Source organism: Pantherophis guttatus, chromosome 6 (genome assembly GCF_059756535.1).
Source record: "Pantherophis guttatus breed Tessera chromosome 6, ASM5975653v1, whole genome shotgun sequence".
Taxonomy (NCBI): Eukaryota; Metazoa; Chordata; class Lepidosauria; order Squamata; family Colubridae; genus Pantherophis; species Pantherophis guttatus.
This window is the reverse complement of record NC_142068.1, coordinates 69,773,772-69,795,605: the sequence shown is the minus strand read 5'-3', so window position 1 is coordinate 69,795,605 and position 21,834 is coordinate 69,773,772. Positions and strand designations below refer to the sequence as shown.

Here is a 21,834-nt window from a genome sequence, read left to right as displayed (position 1 = left end):
ACTTTGTATAAAAATACAAAAGTATGAAGGCTATTGCTTAACGCATTGTAAGCCGCCCTGAGTCTCCGGAGAAGGGTGGCATATAAATTAAAGCCAAAAAAAAAAAAGAATCCAAGTAAGAGAGAACTTTAGGTAGAACAGTGTACAAACAGCCTGGTAAAACTGCCTAGTTAATTGGCTAGCAGAGTAATTGAAAGAACCCCTTTTGGGAGAAATTCTCTGACATTTTCCAACAGAATGGGTTTTTTTTCCCCTTAATTGTAAGAGGTGGTTGTTCTAACAGCCTGATTGCTATTTTGCATCCTCCACAATGCACCGAGAACAATGCTGTAATATTATGGAAGGGGATGGGTGAATACCATCACTCTCTCAACTAAATAATAATCCATCACCATGGGTTGAGATATCAATATACTGATGATACTCCGCTCAACATCTCTACACACAGTGACCTGAGTGAGGCTGTCTCTGCCTTCTCGCAATGCCTGGAGGCTGTAGAGATGAGGGACAATAGACTTCGACTGAACCCTGGCAAGACTGAGTAGCTTTGGATGCATGGAGCCTCAGGCTCCAAGTGTTTGTCCTCCTTACTTGTGGGCAGGGTAGCACTACCCGTTCAGACCCAGTTCGCAACCTAGGGGTTCTCCTGGACTCACGTGTCCTGCTCAAAGAGACTAGAAGAGATTTTGCACAGCTCCAGTTAGTACAACAGCTATAACCTTTCCGGGATCATGACTCCCTGCACTCAGTTACTCAAGCCATGGTCATCTCTTGTCTGGACTATTGCAATGCATTCTCCATGGGGCTACCCTTGAAATTCATTCGGAGGCTTCAGCTGGTGCAAAGTGCAGCGGCCAGAGCAGTCTTTGGAGCCCCTAAGATGGTTAATATTACAGCTCTGCTCTGTGAACTTCATTGGCACCAGTTTGTTTCCAAGTGCAGTTCAAGGTGTTGATTGTGATCTTTAAAGCCCTTGATGGCATAGGTTCAGGCTACTCAGTGAACTGTTTCATCCCACCAGGACAAGCCTGTCCTACTCATGTTGGCAGACAGGGTCTACTTCAGATATCGGCGGTCAAAGAATTCCAACTATCAGGATCCAGAAGAACTTTTTCTCCTGCAGCACCTACTCTTTGAAACATCCTATCCACTAAAATAAGATCCTCCCCTCCCCTCCTATCCTTCTGCAAGAGCCTGAAGACATGGCTCTGCTGGTTGGCTTGGGGACCAGATGGGGAGTTACAGCTGGAGGTGGCTGCTGGATTGATGGCAGACTCCCCACGCCCCCCCCCTTGCTCTCTGCTCTCCACCAGTCCATCTTTTTGTTATCATATTAATATATCCTCATTGTGTTCTTTTTCATTGTTTATTTTATTGTTCTATTATTTTACTTCTGTTCACACTGTTATCATTTCTTCCTTTGTATTGTTGTAAACTACCTAGAGTAGCCCCCATGGGGAGATAGGCAGCAAATAAATTTAACAAATAAATAATAAATAAATAAAACAAATTCCTTTCATTCTGTCTTTGATTTTGCTGCCTAAAGCAAATGGCAGGTGTATTCTAACTATCTCTAGAAGACACAAATTCCCCATTTCTGAAAATTTCTCATGCTTTACTGAAGTCTACAAATTCATCTACGAAATGTTTACAGTATTCAATATTACTAACTAATATTGGCAGCTAGGTTAGAAGACTCCATATTAAGGTACCATCTTCATTGTTTATATAACCTTTTGCTACAACCATTTTGATTATTTCTGGAAGCAAAGAGGCCAATACCTAATAAAACTTCTACTTATTTTACCGGCTTTATTCAGCTTGAATTTGCAGATCTATTGGCTGAGATTACAGGTTTTTCTTGTACTGCATCACAACTAATAGGATGGAATTGTGAGTAGGAAGTTCGAAGGAAATGTTTAACGGCAATGCTTTGGCAGGATGTTAGCCATGCAGCAACCCACTTTAGAGGACCAGATGCTCTGAGAGTGGGAAGAGAGGAAGGAATTATGGAAATGAGGGATATGAGAAGGCAGGAGAGTCATTGACAGCAGAAAATGATAGGAAGAGGGAGTACCACTCTAAGGAAACCTAGAAGAGAAAAACTGAGGAAGGGAATCGAAGGTGAGAGAAGTGCAGTTAAATGAAAAGGACCAAAGTAAATAGAAAGAGGAGCAAAGAGGAAGAGCAAATATATTATTATCATATTGTTTACTCCATATTCCTGAATGAGAACAAATATCTGTCAAGTAATGAGCTAGAGCAGAAGTGTCAAACTCGATTTCATTAAGGGCCGCATCAGGGTTGTGTCTCACCTCGGGGTGCCAGGGAGCATGGCCAGGGTGGACATGGCCAGCTCGACGTCACTTGTGGGGGGGGTTCCTGTGGTGGCCCAAGTGCTCTGCCAATGAAAACAGGCTCCCGAGCTCCATTTCCGGCTGCAACAGCCTCCTGCAACCCTCCTGCGGCCCTCCCGAGCCTCTGCCATTTTCACTGGCCGGTGGGCCGGTCCTTCGCTGTTTCCAGGGTGGCCCCATGGGCCAGATCTAAGCACACCACAGGCAGGATCTGGCCTCCAGGCCTTGAGTTTGACACTCCGGAGCTAGAGCAATGGTTCTCAACCTTTGCTTCACCACCAACCCCATTTAAATACCTTTTGTGGCCTTGGACCACCAAAGACTTAATTCAAGATTTAAACCATAACATTTCTTCACGGCTTTACAGATCCCCTGTGATGACATCGACCCCCCCTCCCCAGGGGTCACAGGGCACAGATTGACAACCATTGAACTATAGCATTTATGATCTTTTTTGTATAATCAGGGCTGCTGCAATAAAAAATATCTGCACATATGTTGTAGGCTTATTGTACAGAGAAAAGTAACAAAGATAATGAAGGGACTGGAGCCTAAAACATATGAAGAACGGTTGCAGGAACTGGATATGTCAAATTTAATGAAAAGAAGGACTCGGAGAGACATGATAGCAGTGTTCCAATATCTCAGGGGCTGCCACAAAGAAGAGAGGGTCAAGTTATTCTCCAAAGCACCTGAGGGCAAGACAAGAAGCAATGGGTGGAAACTAATCAAGGAGAGAAGCAACCTAGAACTAAGGAGAAATTTCCTGACAGTTGGAACAATTAATCAGTTGAACAAGTTACCTCCAGAAGTTGTGAATGCTTCAACACTGGAAGTTTTAAAGAAGAGACTGGGCAACCATTTGCCTGAGCCAAGGGTTGGACTACAAGACCTCCAAGGCCCCTTCAACTGTTACTCTGTTTGGGGATAAATACTTTTGTATGGTGACAAAGATTTTATATTCCACTTACACAATCAAACTTGGGTGCCATAATAGATGTAAACCTTCAACTTAATCTTTCAGTGCTGAATAAGCATTTTCAAAACTAATGGTATTTGGATATATAAGGAGGGTATATGTCTTCGGCAGCTCTAAATGAAGCAGATCGTAAATGTTGCTTATAACCATAGCCACAAGCTATTTGAAAAGTTGTTATAAATAGAACTTTTAAACTCACATTGAATAGCAATGACATAACCACTTCACACATAGCAACTTGGGGAAAAAAGGGAAAGAATACTGCTGAATATTGCCTGATTGTGATCTCAAATTGCAGAGATTGTCTTCTTATGTACAACCATGTTAATGGGAGAGTCACTGAAGCTGTGTGAAGATTCAAAGAAGACAGAGAAGTTGCTTGAAAGAAAGAGACAATGAGAAGGTTTTTTTAAAAAAATGGGATGTAAAACAAAACAGAACACAAATAAATGGGTATATGGTTCTGGGCAGTCCTGTCCACAAATTAGATGCAGCCCTCAACCCTCAGCAAAAAAATTCTTATAACCTTGATCATAGTTTTATGACACATTTACAAGCGCAACGGTAGCCCTCTAGATGCATTTGTTGAAAAATGTATTTCCTGTCACCCAGTGAAGTGAGTGGAGTTTCTGTAGCATGGTTCCAGCAAACTGTAGTCTATGACTGCCACTTGATGGCATGAAGAAGAATAGAATACTGTCACCTGAAGTGTTAGTTCTGTGCTTCACCTTTTTTTCCAAAACCATACAAAATGAAATATATCCATGATTCTTTTTAGAAGTTGCAGAATTTCGTTAATTCACATTTTTTTCTTTTTTTTAAATTCATACAAAGTATTTGGATTTAGACATCTTTGCCATGGAAAAATTAAACCAAAGTAATATGTAAAAAAGTTTTGGATCAGTATTTGCATTCCCACCCACCCACCCCCTCTCTCTCTCACACACACACAGTTAGATACCATTTACCCTCTCTTCCAGTGGTGGGTTGCCCCCGGTTCAGACCGGTTCACAAGAAAACCTAGTGAGATGCCCCGCACACTGCCCCAGATGTCATCAGCAATCTGTGCATGTGCAGAAGCTTCTGTGCATGCGCAGAAGCAAGGCACGCGAGCGAGAGAAGCACACACTCACGTACGATCCCGTTGCGAACCAGTAATAAAGGGAAGTAGAACCCACCCCTGCTCTCTTCCCAGGAAACATTTAGATCATTAAAGATATTTTTTTAAAAAAATATACGGTTCCTCCTGGTGGTTTTGATTTCTGCACCAAATATTCTTCTGATAATGACAACCCTAACCAATTAAGGTTCAATAAATAAATAAATAAATAAATAAATAAATAAATAAATAAATAAATAAATAAATAATGCATATTCTATATATATATTCTGTATATTCTATTTATTCAACCAACAGACTGAATACACATTTAGGGAGGCAAGATTGGAAGATCAGCATTGTTTTAAAATTTGGGGGAAGAAACATCACTATCCTGTGCTTTGCTGATGACATTCCTCTGATAGCTAAAAATGCAAATAATCTGCAAGCTTTAGTAATGACAGTTACAGAGCACAGTGAAAAAAAATAGGACAAATTAAATATAAAGAAAACCAACAGATATAACAACCAACTTTAGAACTGACAGTGAAGATATTGAATTGGGACAGTTTCTGCCTTTTAGTATCAATTATCAATATTAAAGGAATCAGCAATTAAGAAATATGCCCACTTGATAGATAGCAATAAAGGCTTTGGAAAAGATATATCAATGCAGTGACATATGTCTTTGCCATCACAATTATGCAAGGAATGTGATAATGTATGGAAGCCAAAGTTGCACTTTGAAGCAGCAGGATAAAAGACTATCTTTTGAATTTTGATCTTTTGAATTTTGACTCCTGAAAATACTATGAATGGCCAAAAAACCACAAAACAAATGGATCATTATGGGGAAACCATAAGTCTTTAGAAAAGTGTATAATGCTGATATTACAGAATTATAATATTACAGAAATACAATATTATGGAACAGTTTCTCATATGTTTGACATTCATTCTCTGATTACACAATTTTGTTTCAATCTTATCAATATGGCCTTGCGAACAGAGAAGAGAAATACGAGTTAAAGATATCAATATATTTTAAAATTATACATTGAAAAAATTAGAATCCATCGAAGTATAAAAATTCTGGATGGGCATGGTCTATAACTGAAATATGGTTTTATTGTGATGTAAAGACTATCATATACACAATTTCATAGCCATTGAAAACATGCCTTCAATGTATACTTAAAAATTATTATTTTATCATTGTAGTGACAACTTTAGTCAATATTACTGTCTAGTCAAGATTTTACCCAGTTTAAGAACTGAGATGTTTGTTTCATGTACATCTATGATAGTACCTATTATTATGTCTTTTCTGTCTATTTCTGTTTGTATCTGCATTTTTTCTTGCATTTTATTAATATTTAAACAATACCTGCCATTTTTTCTAAAGCTTAAAAATCCACACAACAATCTATGTCTAATGGTTAAATGGTATTCCAAGTATGACTGGAAAGTGCTGGCAGACCACTTATACCAGTGTTTCTCAACCTTTGTAGCTTGAAGATGGGTGGACTTCAACTCCCAGAATCCCCCAACCAGCACTGCTGGTTGGGGGATTCTGGGAGTTGAAGTCCACCCATCTTCAAGCTACAAAGGTTGAGAAACACTGACTTATACCATCTATTATTCTGTTGTGTCCCGCCAGCGGCCTGCACAGATCGTGGCTGATCCCGACGAAGAGGAGGCTGGTGTGGTGTCGTGCCAGCAGCTTGTGCAGCTGGTGCTTGCGTCGGACAGCGAGGAGGCTGAAGAGGATGTGGTGCCAGAGGCAGAGACTCAGCCAGGGCCTTCAGAACCTCCAGAGGCTCCTTCAAGTGGAGAGAGCGAAGTGGAGGAGCCTCTCCTCAATGCTCGAGCACGCAGGGCTGCCAAAAGGCAGGAGTGGCTACTCAGGAGGAGGAGGTCTCCTCAAGAGTAAGGCTTGAGGATAATTGGCCACTGCCTTAGCCTATTTAAGTCACACACCGTTAGTAAGTTTCTTGCTAGAAACAACTCGTATTTATTATCAGAGTATTTTGGTTTATCACATCTTGTTTTCTGGGCTGGTTGCCAACCTTTGCCAGTCTTGTTTATTCTCGCTGCTTAATAAATTTGATAAGGACCGTTGGTGTGTGTCAATATCCTCAGAGATCCGGAGCTGGGGCAGAACATACTCACTGAACCAGGATCATAGAAAAACCCTATAATCCTATCACTAAAGATAACTTAACAAAGACTACCTGTCTTGAATTGATCATATGGATGGTATTGATCAATCCAAACCCACAAAGCAAAAGCAATTACCTCATACCATATAACTACCATTTCAGGATATAATAATGTCATTTAGACAAAGCATGATATAAAGAATTATGTAAGGACAGTCAAGTGGGGTGGTTTCAACATAAAATATAGAACATAAAATAACAGAGTTGGAAGGGACATTGGAGGTTAATTAGTTGAATACCCTGCTCGATGAGGAAAGTCTATACCAGGGGTGTCAAACTGGAGGCCCGCAGGCTGGATGTGTCATATGCAGGCCGTGCCCACCCGAGCTCCGCAAAAGGAAAAAATATTGTGATACATCATGTAATGCAACATGATGCGGCGAGTTTGACACCTGTGTTCTATACCATTTCAGACAAACGACTGTCCAGTCTGTTCTTGAAAGCCTCCAGTTATGGGGCACCCACAACTTTTGAAGGCAAGGCATTCCACTGGTTGATTGTTCTCACCATTAGGAAATTTCTCCTTAGTTCTAGGTTGCTTCTCTCCTTGATTAGTTTCCATTCATTGGTTCTTGTGTTGCTTCTGGTGCTTTGGAAAATAGTTTGCCCCCCTCATCTTTATAGCAGCCCCTCAAATACTGGAAAACTGCTATCATATCTGCCCTACTCCTTCTTTTCACTAGATTAGATATACCCAATTCCTGCAACAGTTCTTCATATGTTTTAACCTACAGCTCCTTAATCATTTTTGTTCTTTTCTCTGCACTCTTTCCAGAGTCTCAACATCTTTTCTATATTGTGGTGTCCAAAACTGGATGCAGTATTCCAAGTGTGGCTATACGAAGACTTTGTAAATATATGATCCATCAGAACTTCTGGAAGGGATATTGGCAGTGATGATCACTGACTTCAAAATAACAGATACAAGTTGGTAATCAAAGCCCTGCTTCTTTTTAATTGTCACATACAGTGCATGCAAGTAAAAAGGAACATTGCTTCTATTGTCTGGGCAGCATGGTGACTCAGCAGTTATGCTGGAAAGCTGGCAGCCCGGTTTCGAGACCCAAGCACCATGTGACAGGGTGAGCTCCTGTCCTCAACGCAGCTTCTACCAAATTCCCAGTTTGAAAGTATGCAAATGCAAGTAGATAAATAGGTACCACTTTGATGGAAAGGTAACAGCGCTCCACAGTTATGCTGGCCATAGAATGGTGGAAATGTCTTCAGAGTGCTGGCTCAGTGACCTTGAAACAGAGATGAGCACCGTCCCATATAGTCAATGACTAGTGGAGTAAAATCCGCAGGGATTACTTTACCTTTATTTTCTATTGTTTGGTAATAATCACCATTTTGAAGTCAAAGACTATTGCTGCAGATTCCCCTAATTGTGTTTCTGTGGACCTTAAATGTTCCATGGTAACAGCTGGAACCGAAACAAGCTTTTTGATCTATAGTGTATTGTCCTGGCAAGAACAGAAGCAGTGAATCTGAACTGTTGTGTAAACATGGAACAGATGTCTACAACTTGCAAAGATGATAGCCAAAATCTCAGAACCAAAGATCCTCTGTAAAGTAGGTAGAAACTCTTAGGATTAAACTCTGGGATGGACAAAAATTTGGAATTTGATCTTGTGCTCTTCATTAGGTTTATGTTCTGTACATTATATATATGAATTATTTATTTGACTACAATAAAGCAATTTATCAAAGTTTATGAAGCCTCTGTTGTTACAATATGCAGGAGTTTTTGGAGACTTATTTATTACCAGCTTGACAAAGTTAATTGAGATAATGGTCTACTATTATGAATGTTTCTTATTAAACACAATTTGTCCAAGAGGATAATTATAAAAAAATTCAGCAGGACTAAAATTCCTAAATAATAAAGATTACAATACTTGTTTGCAAACAGCTACCCAAAGGAAAGCAACAGAATATGCAAGAATACAATACATTAAAATGAATAGTAAACAATACTGTATATGCTTTACTGCTTCTTCACCCCCATTGTATCCCTCCCCCACTTAATCAGCTCCAGACCGGGGAAACAGGGATGGAAATTATGAGTGCCATTTTATTGTCTAGTGCACTGACTTCCTTGGCTTGGAAAAATATTATTTAAAAATAAATCAGTCATGAAGCACCAGAATGCTTAAAATAACTGAAACAAAACATTCCATTTTGTCCCCAAGTTAGTGCAAAAGTCTGGAACATGGTATGCTTTGTTCTGAACTCAAAAATATGAAATCTGTAATTTCTAATTTACATCCAAAACTTGTTCATGCTTCTTTGGGTTAGAAAAGACTAAGTTTATCTCTCAATCTGGACAGCTTTCAGTTAATCTGGAATGTTCTTTGCCATCCTGACTTGATATGAGCAGAATGAGAGCAAGTCTTACAGCTATCCAGCATCATATAACAGAGACATTTTAAACAAGTTTTCACTAAGTGCTTTTTACTGTCATATTTTTCTAGGTGAATACCTTTTTCATATAGGTTTTCTTCTTCACAAAAAACATATTATAGAAATGATAATTAAATATAAATGGTTAGCTTCTAGTGACACTGAAATTTTCTGATTTCAAAATAAAAATGAAATTTATTTCATTTACATGTCAATGGTTTTATTATATACATTAAAAAGATTTCAAGTAGATAAAAGGACTTTATTTTGAATATTGTAAAATGAATTTGAAACAGAACTATATACAAATGATGTAGACATTATTGCTAAAATGTATAAACTTTTAATGTATGATAAAATCGGCTGAAATTTTGATTGTAATATCTAGTGTAGAGAGATACTTTAAATTTCAAGGCCGACACCAGTCAGAACATGAAACAACTAAAAGAAGCCATCCAAGATCTGAAAATGTATTATTAGCTAAACCATGGATTGGATACAATTGCTTGTATTTCATCATCATTATCACTTCAAATATATGTTGGAAATGTGAAAAAGTCTGTTGACACCCAAAGCAGTAAAAGAGGAAGTAAGGAAGACTGGGAACAGTTTTTTATTGTGCTTGGTGGATATGTAAAAAAGTTAAAACATTTTGGATTTAAATACATATTTTAATTCAGAAGTGCCTATGGAGATTCATAATTATCCAGGTTGTCCCAAAGGTGTTTTTTTCAAGAGGCAACTGGACTTTCTGGTTTTTCTTTAAAGACGTTTCACTGCTTATCCGGGAAGCTTCTTCCCACCATCCAGTCAAAGCTGATGAAGCTTCTTGGTTAAAAAGCAAAATGTCTTCAAAGAAAAACCAGAAAGTCCACTTGCCTTTTGAAAAAACACCTTTGGAGTTTTAATTCAGAACTTCAAGATTAATATACAACAGAAGCCATAGATATTTTCTTGATACTGAAAAAAAGCTGGAGAAAGTTATGGTACTTTGTTTTTAGATATGATTACAGCAACAAGACTTTTATATGCACATCGATGAAAAGATTTGACAATGCCTACAATGGAAGTGTGGTTTCTGAAAATAACAGAACTTGCTCAGATGGCGAAATTGATAATTTTAATTATAGAAAGCACATTAATTTATTTTAATGCTGATGGGACTTTGTTTGAGACAGAAAAAAATGAAATTTGATACATAGGTTTGATGATTAGAAAAAATAATAGAAAATAGAAAAAATGAAATCAATGTTGTAATCTTAGAATAAGAAGTCAAGTTAAATTTATACTTATAATTTATAAAAGAAAATTGGAAATAATTCCTTTATATTTTTACTTCTTTCTCCCCTTTTGGCTTCATTCGTAACCTTTTTTCTAAACCTTTTTTCTTTCTCTTGACTATTTTTATCTTTATAGCGTAAAAAGTCTTAAGTTATTAAGAAAATAAGTTTACTTCTATTAACTGCATAGCGCAGCTATTGGATTTGAGGTGAAACTGCACTTTTCAACTTGCATTTTTTACGAAAACGAAATGTATTTGGTAACTGTTAAAGATGTGGTAACATTTAAAACGTGCTACACAATATTTGCCATTTTAAGCGTCTTCCGTTTCGTAAAAAGTGAACCCTATAAAACCCAATTAAAATATTTATATACTTTCATAAGAGGCCTCAAAGGTATGTATTGTGCTGCATATACAAATAATAAAAGTACATTCATCAGCCTTTTTCTTTTTCTTTTTTTAGAAAAATGGAACCGCTCCAATTAACCAATATTCAATGGGACGGATCAGATCCGAAGGGGATCATCCGGGCAACCATTAGGTGACCGCAACGTCAAGCCATGCACAAAAGCTCTTTAATTTGTTGCAGTCGTCTAGTGGTCGTCCGGATTTTTGCAGCCGCCGTGTATGCAAAGCCAAAGTAGGTCCCTACAAAAACCTAAGGGAAGAGGAGAAAGAAAGAAACGAAGAGAAAGGCAGGACAACCGGTGATCTTATTTAGGTTTCATCCTAGCTAAAGAACCGCGCGCGTCCTCCCCGCTCGAACTAGCAACCTGTCGTCCGCCTTCGCTCTGCGTGACGTCAAACAGCGCTATTCACAAAAAAATAACAATAATCTCTGAATTGCGGCAGTTGCGTAATGAGAGCTTCCCTTCTCTCGCTCCAGCTCGGGAAGCCTCTCCGACAATACGGAGTTTTCGTAACCGGTGGGCGATTCTTTCTCCCACACACCCGGCTCTTCTCGTCGCCCCTCAACTCTTTGCCTCCCAGGAACAAAACATGGCGGGTTGGGTTTTCGAAGCCTGCTGAAGCGGGAAAGGGTGGGGAAGTGCGGACGGAAGGAGGTCGCGGGCGAGGCAGGCGAGAGGAACCGCCGCAGTCTGGCAATTCGACTGACGGGTCTTCCTCCCTCACCGCCCGGTGGGGAAACAATGAGGGAGATACTGCCACGTCTCGCCTCTCCCTTCACTGTTTGGACCAGCGGGGGGCTGCTTGGACCAACGCGCTAAAAAAAAAAAAAAAAAAACCGCCACCGCCGCCTCCGCTCCACTCAGGGCAGGGAGCGCTTAGTCAGGCCCTCTTCAGACTGCGGAGGAAAGAGAGAGAGAGAGAGAGCGAGCGAGCGCGCGAGCATCTCCGCGGCGGTTGGGACGGAGCGGGGAGCTTTTGGCGGGACGGGGAAGAAGCGGCACGCGCAAGATTGGAGTTCTTTTTTTTTTTTTTTTTTTTTGGCGGGAGGTTGAAGGGGGGGGAGAAGGATAAGATAAGGGCGGGGGCGTTAAAGCCCCGCTCCAGTGGCCGCCGCCTCCGGGCGAGCGCGGAAGGTTGCCTGAGGTAACCGCGGGAGAGGGAGGCGGAGGCGAGCTGGGCAGAACGGAGCCGGAGCGAGAAGAGGATGGCAGGCAGCCCCAGAGCCGGCTGACAGGAAGGGAGGAGAGCGAGAGAGAGCGAGAAGGAAAGAAACCAGGAGTGGAGGGAGCCATGGCGCTGCCCAACCGGCCGGCCGCCTCCAACGCCGCTGCCGCCGCAGCTTCGGATCTCTTGCCTGCGGTCGGCGACAAACGCCTCATGCTGGGTTGCGACGTAAAATTGGAAAGCGTGGATCCCCCACCGGCGGAGGCGATGGGATCCCAACCGCCGGAAGAAGGGGTGGCAGCTGCGGAGGAGGAGGAGGAGGAAAAGGAGAAAGAAAGGAAATTCGGAGTGGGAGAAGGCGAGGAACTGGTTCCTCACCTGCTTGAACCGAGGTCGGCTTCTGGGGTAAGGATCGGCCCCTGCTCCAGAAAGGAACCGGAGTAGGAGGCTTCCCTCTTTCGGAGATGCCGCCTTGTCCCAAGGGGACTGCATGCATAAATACATTATTAGATTTTTTTTGGGGGGGGGGGGTTACCGTGTTTAAGGGGAGTTGGGGTTTTGGGGATTGAAGCTAAAAATATGTTTATTAAACCTTACCATGAATCGAGTATGATAACATATTCACCCATAAAGTGGCTATAATACGGGGAGGAAAATGGGTTTTTTTTCCTAACAAGTGGATGGGGCCAAGTTGGGTCTTTTGCTTGGCAGAGAGTTCAGTCCTTCCTTAGATTTGGATCTCCTGGTTTTGCCAGTCCCTTCAGCTGTCATTAGAAACTAAGTATTCCATCTAAGCAGAGAGAGCAAAGCAAACTCTTTTTTTTTTTTTAAATTGTGGATTAGGCTATCTAGAGTACCTCTTTTGTGATATTTATGTGGATTTTTTTTAATTCATTCTTTTTTTTTCTCCCATGGATAAATATCAAGGAAAAGTTATCTAGAAGGGTTGGAGTGAGAAGTAAGTTGCAGGAACAACTTCAAAAATCCAGTTATCATCAAAACTGCTAAACAAGTCTTGGATATTAAATAGGCACCCGTTTAGTCCTGATATTCCCATCACTTCAACAAACAAATGTAACCCGATTCCACAAGTTTATCTAAATTAGTTTATAGTACCAAACATAGAAGACTGCTATAAAACAAATATTTTTATAAATAACTTATAATTTATGTCTTCTTTTGCAACCTGATGTCTTCCAGATTTGTGAGTTCAACTGCAAGTCACCATGGAGAGTACCAGGCTAGTGATAGGTCCCTAATATTATGGTGTTAAGGATCAGTTTATAATATTCCATATTGCTTCCTTCAAAATTAATCTAGCCCATTAACAAATCAGTGTCCTTTATGAACTTGCTTTTTGTTGTTTTAATGCAGATCGCAGAAGGTTATGCAAGAATAGGAAACTAGCTTCTGGAACTACTGTGTGTTGCATCATGTATTAGTCTGATAGTATATTTGTTTACTTCCCATGGGAATATGCATGCCTGTCATGAAAAACAGCAGGGGAATTATTACTGCTCTAAAAAAAGTTGAACATGGGCTGTTATTTTCCACCATAGTCACTTGTTCTGATTTCTAGCCCCCTCCCCCTCTTCTCAATAAACTCATGTACTAGAACTAGATTAAGGGTCATTTAGAGACAAAACAGTTCAGTGACGATATGAGGAATAACAGTACCAAAGTATTGTTACATTTGAAACTATAGAAAACAATTCCCATTTGTGATTTTTTTCCCGGAATTACTAGGATAAAAGCAAAGAATACAAATCAGCAAAGAATACAAATTTAAAAATACCTGGATTTTTAAAAATAATTTTTCCAAGTCAACCAGTTTCTTGCCCAACTATCTCCTTTCTTACAAAAGCTGCCTAGTTACAGCTACAGCCAAAAAAAGCCTTGGTGGCGCAGCAGACTGAAGTGCTGTTAAGTAGCACCAGCTGCCTGCAATTACTGCAAGTTCAAATCTCACTAGGCTCAAGGTTGACTCAGCCTTCCATCCTTTCGAGGTAAGTCAAATGAGGATCCTGATTGTGGGGGCAATAAGCTGACTTTGTATAAAAAAGAACACCGCTGGGGGGGAGGGGCAAAAGCCCTACTAAGCAGGTATATACAAAAGTATGAAGGCTATTGCTTAACGCATTGTAAGACGCCCTGAGTCTCTGGAGAAGGGCGGCATATAAATTGAACCAATAAATAAATAAATTGGATGGATGCATTGTTAATTCCTGCCTATTTCCACTTCCATCTAATTTATTCTGAGAAGAAATAGGAAATATTCAAAGTATCAGTGAGGCAACTGCTCAGCAGTACCTCAGAATAATAACTCTGATGCTCACTGAGGCTTGGATTTAGAAGTGCATTTTTCCTGCTTACAGGATTTTCAGTTGTATTTTTGCTTGGAAAATATCAATAAGCCATTGTAGTCTTATTTTGAAAAGGAATAGAGTTCCAGGTTACTTCGTTTCATTTCCACAACTGTTGCTCTGACACCAAGCATCTGTGCTACCTTTCGAAAGCTCTATTTCACCATAACTAAAAAATGGTTAATAAAATTAAGAATTATAGTAAGAAATATTCGGGAAAAGCAAGTCAGGAGTTTCCTTATAACTGATGAATCTAGGGGCAAATTGTATTTTGAACACTTATCATTTCAGGGCAAGATAGTTACAAACATATATGGTATACATCTGTAATTTAAAATATTTTAATTTAATTGATATAATTAAAGTAATCTTATCATATAACTTTAATTTCTCAGCTATATTTGCTCCTTCAGATTAATTTAAATAAGTTTTATTTTTATATGATTGGATTTTAAGAGTAACTTTTACAAAAGGAATGAGAAATTGGAACTGTTTGCTTATGAATTAAACTGATAACTCACAAATCTCTATTAGTTATGATGTAAAAGATCCATTGGACATTTATGGCATCCCTGTCACATTTTAGTGCACACTGTCGTAATTATGGTATATAACAGAAGCAGAAAGGGAATAGAAGCCTATGTTTTCAATACTATGATATATATAAAGGAACAAGTCTAATATATATGATAGTATTGAATACATAGGCTTCAAAAACCTACATTTAGGGCACAAAAAAAGAAAAGCAAGTAACAAATGGTCAATGATGTACAAGGAATATTGTTACAGATGGAAGGAAGAAAGGTACTTGCTGTTACTTTTTTTAAAAGACTGCATAAGCATCTCCACAGTGGAAAAAACACTTATACTATAGTGGGGAAACACATTCATCCTATATCCAATGTTAAATGATTAAAAAATACTTAAGATAAAATTATCTGAAGTGGAGATCTTCACTAACAGTGTCATAGTCACTCATATTCAATTGATTGTGCTGAATATTACAGACATAGCATAATGGAAAAAGCTTTCAATTATCAGTAGCTTAATATGTGCTATATTACTAAGAACAAGTAGTTTCTTTATAACAGATGGAAGGTAGAAAGGCATTTTGAACATGGCAACCACTGTATAATGTATTTGCAAACTGTATTTGCCAGTTCCAACTAGCACAGAAATAAAAGAAAAGAAACTTTATATTTTAATAGCTGTATTAGTTCATGTGTGAGGTTCAGTATTTAAAACAACTATCTTCCTTTTTTCTGGATTTGTTTGTGAACTGCTTTTTACTTTAAGCCTTTCTCCCAGAAAAATACTCAGTTTGCTGTCTGGAAAGGCAGCAGGGAAAGAGAATCACTAGTTATTATTTCATCAAATACTGAACATCCTCAGATGAACTAGTATTTCTAACTAACACTGAATCAATTATACTGTGTTTAGAAAATTCCTGAATTTAAAAATGTAGACAAAAGTATAGATTTTCTGATTTCTGTCTTTTTCTTTTCTTTTTATTCTATATTACTTTTTATTAGGCTTATCTTTCTTGTTAAAACTTTTAATTTCATTAAAGTATAATTCATGTTAAGATAATACGATTGACTTATAACTAATTCAGTGACAAAGTTAGATGCACCATTCCAAATTCCAGTATCAAAATAAAATATCAGAGACTATTACCGTGTTTCCCCAAAAATAAGACCAGGTCTTATTTTCTTTTAGGCTTGAAAATAAGCACCTGGGCTTATTTTCAGGGAGGTCTTTTTTTTTTTCTTTTTTTTTTTTTTTTGAGGTGCAGGAGGCCGCAAGCAGGGTCACCTCATGGCTGCTGGGCCCCTTAACTGCGGCCCGCGGATCAGAGCCAGGAGTTCTGTCTCTCTGGTTGCCTGGAGATATTTCCAGCGCACTCTTGCTAGCCCCAGCGAGATTTGATATATTGGCGCAGCCGCGTGTGGTACGACGCCAGCTGTGCCAGTATGATGAAGCTCGTGGCGATGCTGTCGTTCGTGCGTGCAATGGCAAAACAAGCTGTGCCGAGTCCTGCTCCAAGAGGCTGCAGCGACGCAACAAGTCTCACAAAGACTCATTTCTGGCGGAGTTTGGGGGAGAGAAAGAAAGACTTCTACTGCTTCTGCTGCTTTCGTTGTGTGCAGCCAAAAGTTCGCAAAAGGCAGGAAGGTGAAATGCCAAACTCAACCCATACTCTCACTTCGTGTATGGGCTACCCTGAGCGGGGCGGGGCTGGGGAGGCCATCAGAGGAGCCCCACATGGCCCCCGCCTGCTTTGCCTTTGTCAGGGCGGTGGGTGCTAGAAGGGCGCTGTCCCAAAGCATCCCTGCCATTTGGTTTGGGGCGGATGATGCCCAGCAGGCCCAGGTGCGGTGGGCGGGGAGCTGGGTGGGTGGAGTGGAAAAGAGAAACAGCGCAGAGGAAATCCTTTCAAACCGTGGTCGCCACCTGCTCCATAGCCACAAGGTGACTTATGAACAGAGAGACCCTCAGCTGCACAGTTGCCTGGTGCTGTGGACAGGACTGGGGCTAGCAAGAGTGTGCTGGAAATATCTCCAGGCACCCAGAGAGACAGAACTCCTGGCCCTCGCTGGATCAGCTGATCTGCAGTTAAGGGGCCCAGCAGCCATGATGTGACTGGGGAAGGGAAGGGCTGCTCCTATGCTGGCCACGCCCACCCCCTTCACTAGTGCTTATTTTTGGGGTACGGTGTATATTAGTCCCCCCAAAAATTGGACTAGGTCTTAATTTTTGAATAGGTCATATTTTCGGGAAAACATGGTAGAAACGAATAAACCTAAAATACATGTAAAAAAGAACGTTCTTTGAATGTTGTCAATGTAAAATTCTAAAGACCAGCTTTGAAAAGACATCAAGGCCAGTTCATGTGAGACATTTGTTACACTATATTATGTATTTTTCCTTATTCTTTTTATAGTCACTATTGATATAGTTGAAAGATGCAGAATTACATATATGGTATTTCATTTACAGTATTAATATCATGGGGTTTCAACAATTTCAGATAGATGCTCATCACTACACAAGCATGTTTGTTAATTAACATTATGAAGAATCAGCCAGTTCTGTTTTCACTAAGAAAGCCAGATGATTTCATTTAAAGAATCTTAATTTTGAAGGGAAATGTACTTATTGGTGAGGAAAGGTAATAAATTAGCAAACAGAAATTGCTTCTTTTTCTCTTCACTACAGCAGAGAAATGGCTACATGACTTTTGATAGGAATGCAATTAATAGTTTTGGCAGGGTTGTTCTAGTTAAATAGTATGGCAGAATGCACCTAGTAGAGGTGATGGCAAGAATAAGGCCAGACTGATCAGAATAGTAGAAATAACCATGGCAATGATAATGGTAATAGTAGTAATGCAACATCTTCAATCCTGGCAATTTTGCACATATGAAAATATTCCAGATTAACCTTCCCTCCAATAGTAAAAAAGGAAAGGTAGGGAATAATTTCCTCTGTGAGCCCATTCTCTGCCTTATTTAGACAAAAATAGTATTTTACCAATATCAGCACAGAAAATAATAGTGTATATTTGATAACAACCATTTGTTTAATGCTGGTTCGAAGTTACGAAGGCATTGATAAACTTATGATCTGTCCTCTAATTTACGACTTGCACCACCTCCAGAGCCACACAATCACAATTTGGGTTCTCATTTATACCAGTTGCAGCATCCTGTGGTCATGTGATTGCAATTCCTGATTTTTCCAGTTGATTTCTGACAATAATAATAATAATAATTTTATTTCTATACCACCCTTCTCCCGAAGGACTCAGGGCGGTGTACAGCCAATTTAAAAACACAAGACACAACAATAATTAAAAATTAAAATAATTAAATAGATTTGGCCGATTTAAAACCCTAAAAATTAAAATACCCCAATTTAAAATTATTATATTGACAGCCCTGCCTGGCGGAACAACTGGGTCTTCAGTGCGCAGCGGAACACCCGGAGGTCGGAGATCTTACGTATTTCCGGGGGCAGTTCATTCCACAGGGCTGGGGCTCCCACAGAGAAGGCCCTCCCCCTGGGTGTCGCCAGCCGACATAACTTGGCTGATGGCACCCTGAGGAGACCCTCTCTGTGGGAACGGACTGATCGGTGGGAGGCTATTGGTGGCAGAAGACGGTCTCGAAGGTACCCGGATCCTATGCCATGGAGCGCTTTAAAGGTGGTCACCAACACCTTGAATCGCACCCGGAAGACCACTGGGAGCCAGTGCAGCTCGCGCAGGAGGGGTGTCACGCGGGCACAACGAGTTGCGCCCATAACCACCCGCGCGGCCGCATTCTGGACCAGTTGAAGCCTCCGAGTACTCTTCAAGGGGAGCCCCATGTAGAGAGCATTACAATAGTCCAGCTGGGAGGTGACAAGGGCATGAGTGACCGTGCGCAAGGCGTCCCGGTCCAGAAAGGGCTGCAACTGGCGGATCAGGCGAACCTGATAAAAGGCCCCCCTGGCCACGGCCGTCATATGCTCTTCTAAAGACAGCCGTGCGTCCAGGAGGACACCCAGATTGCAAGCCCTCTCTGTGGGGGGCAAAGATTCACCCCCAATAGTCAGCGATGGCACCTGCTGACTATATCGGGACGCCGGCAGCCACAGCCACTCGGTCTTGGATGGGTTGAGTCTGAGCCTGTTCCTCCCCATCCAGGCCTGCATGGCCTCCAGGCAGCGAGACATCACATCAAGGGCATCGTTGGGGTGGTCTGGGGTGGAGATGTACAGGTAAAGTCAGTGGGGGAAGCTGGATTCATTTAATGACCACAGTAAAAATTGTGATAAAATCAGATGTGATGACTCGCTTAACAATTGCTTAGTGATAGAAGATCTGGCTCCAATTGTGTTTGTAAATCAAGGACTACATGTATTGGGCAAATTTTTTCTTTAAATGCCATCAATTTGATTTATTGCGTATTTCAATGTTTATACTGTTTTTCATTTTGCAAATAGTATATCAAATAAATAAAACTGAAGTCACTTCTTTAGTAAATGCTCAGAAATTTATTTGTAACGTGAGGAGATATGACACCAATTTTAAGAGAAGTCTGTTGAAATACTCATCCATACTAAATTTATTTTCTTGAATGGTTTGAGTAGAATTATCAAAAGCAGAAACCATAAAATGTGTAAAAATTACAACTATGTTAAATAAATGCTTTAGCATATCCAGGGAGAGGAACAGATGGAGATTCAAGAACACAATGATATTTTGGTAACAAGCGTCAATGCTTATAAAACATATTAAACAAATATAGAAAAAGGAAGTATTGCATCTCATTTACTTCAAATAATTTCTAAAATTCTAAAAATGGAAAAATATTCATTCCGCTATCTTGTATGGGAGTACTAACTCAAACAAGTATGATACATGTAGTCCTCAATGTCCATTACAGTTGTAAGTCATCACAGTCACAAAGGGGATCACCCCATGACTGATCTGATTTTACAACCATTTTTGTGGCAGTCATTAAGTGAACACCATGGTAATAAAAAATGACCTCCTGGTGGTAAAACAAACATAGTCATAAAGCAAGTCCATTGTTCAGTATGAGTCATTTTTGCCAAAAACTGCAAAAAGTTCTCGGAAAAAAATGTTTTAAAACATGGTCATGTAAATGCTGGATGCTGCAAACAACTAAATGCAGGACTAATGCCAAGGGTTTAGCATGTGGTCACCTGACTGTTGGGGGGAGCGACCTTTGGAACTTCAGAACCGTGTAATAAGTAGTCCAGGAGAGATTCATCATAACTTCAAATGGTCACTAAGTGACCAATCATAAGTGAAGGACTACCTGTAGGCTTGTATGGGAGCACAGAAACAGTGTGGACTGTTGTGCTATAGTAAACTAGTTATCAGTGAATCTCAAATTTAAGTTCTCTAAGGGCACATTTCTAGACCTTACTGCAGTTAATTCTTTAAAATACGTATGTAATATTTTGCCAAATTTGGGGGCAATAAAGTTAATCAAATCAAAGTTTTTAGTGGTTTAGGAGTTGAAACTGTCCATACTATAACTAGAAAAATCAAAACCTGTTATGTAAGTTAAAAATTAAAATAAATGTTTATAAAACTGTTAAATGTTTTTATAATGTGGGTTTTGTGCCGCAAAAGTCTGCATTTTATTTTATTTTATTAGCTGTATCTAAAGAATACCGTACTTAGATATAACTTTTGATAATTTAAACTTATCATTTGCTATAAAAATAGTACTTCCTTGCCTTAGGAATTCATGTCTTCCTAAGCCTGGGTCAATGAATTTTCTATCTCAATTTAATTATGCCAATGTTCAGAGTACTAGGAATTTTAAAACTTTTTCAGGATGTGGAATCCAGAACCCCTTGAATAAGAGGCAAAGCTCTATTGTTTAATTGTGTTTAAGTGACATTTTAGATTGTCTTACATTTTCATGTATCCCTGGAGTTCCACATATAGTAAAGTTTGAAAATCCCTTGTTAAGAGTGTCTGAATGGCTTTATATTAAACCATGTAATGCCTTGCTATGTTTTGGCTAAGTATGTCAGTCATTGTAGCTTTTAACATAGTGCAGTATGTGAAGTCAGTAAAATGTGGCTTATTCAATAAACCATAGTTAACATTTTCTTTTATACAGGTGGTCTACTTATGACCACAACTAAACCCAAAATTTCCATTGCTAAGCAAGACAGTTTTTAAGTGAGTTTTGCCCCATTTTACATTTCTTGCCACAGGTGCTAAGTGAATCATTGCAGATGTTAAGTTAGTAACACAGTTGTTAAGTTAATTTGGATTCCCCATGGATCTTGCTTGTCAGAAGGTCGCAAAAGGTGATCACATAACTGAACACTTGTAGTTCCCATTCATTATGACTGTAACTGTCATTGTCCCACAGTTACATGATCATGCTTTACAATAGTTATGCCAAAAACCAGTACTTTCTTCCTGTTTTCAGCAATACCAACAAACCACTGGTTCACTTAATGGCCATGATGATTCACCTAATACCCACAAAAAAGGTTGTAAATCAAATGGGTCACATGACTGACCTGTTTTACAACCGTTACAACATAAAACGGTAATGGGCAAGTTCGATTACTGTCATATGTTGAGGACTACCTGTATTGATATTACCCCATTTCCCCACAACACCATTCTTGTGAAATAGTTAGGGTTGAGAGAGAGAGAGAGAGTGATTGCCAAACGTCCATCCCCACTGAGCTTCCGTGGCTGAGAGTAGACCAGAACCTGAATTTCTTCTTCAACCCAGCATCTTAACCAGTAGCCTTTACTAACAGAATTATCATTTACATAATTAGTGAACTGAGCTTCTATGATTACTACCTGCATACCACACAAGTTAAAATGACTTATTGCTTAGATAGGTTCCAATTAGGTGTACTTTATCCATGCCCTTCTCCTGTTTGCTTGGATTATTAAAAATTTCTTCCAGTTCTATTAGATCATAACTGAAGTGGCTTCAAAGTGTTACTGCACATTCAAAATTGGTACCTCACTGCCCCTCATCTTTCTGCTTTTGT

At 39.7% G+C, this 21,834-nt stretch overlaps 1 protein-coding gene across 2 annotated transcripts in view; it reads left to right on the top strand.

The window, feature by feature from the left end:
- Positions 1 to 11,192: 11,192 nt before the first annotated feature.
- Positions 11,193 to 21,834, top strand: part of HECTD2 (HECT domain E3 ubiquitin protein ligase 2) — a 51,648-nt gene continuing 41,006 nt past the window's right edge. The window contains exon 1 of one of the 2 annotated variants that reach the window (XM_034430386.3): positions 11,193 to 12,322. In XM_034430386.3, coding sequence (XP_034286277.2) covers positions 12,044 to 12,322 — 279 coding nt within the window. In that variant the 5' untranslated portion in view covers positions 11,193 to 12,043. The remainder of the gene's footprint in view (positions 12,323 to 21,834) is intronic. The other variant, XM_034430387.3, reaches the window with a different exon arrangement.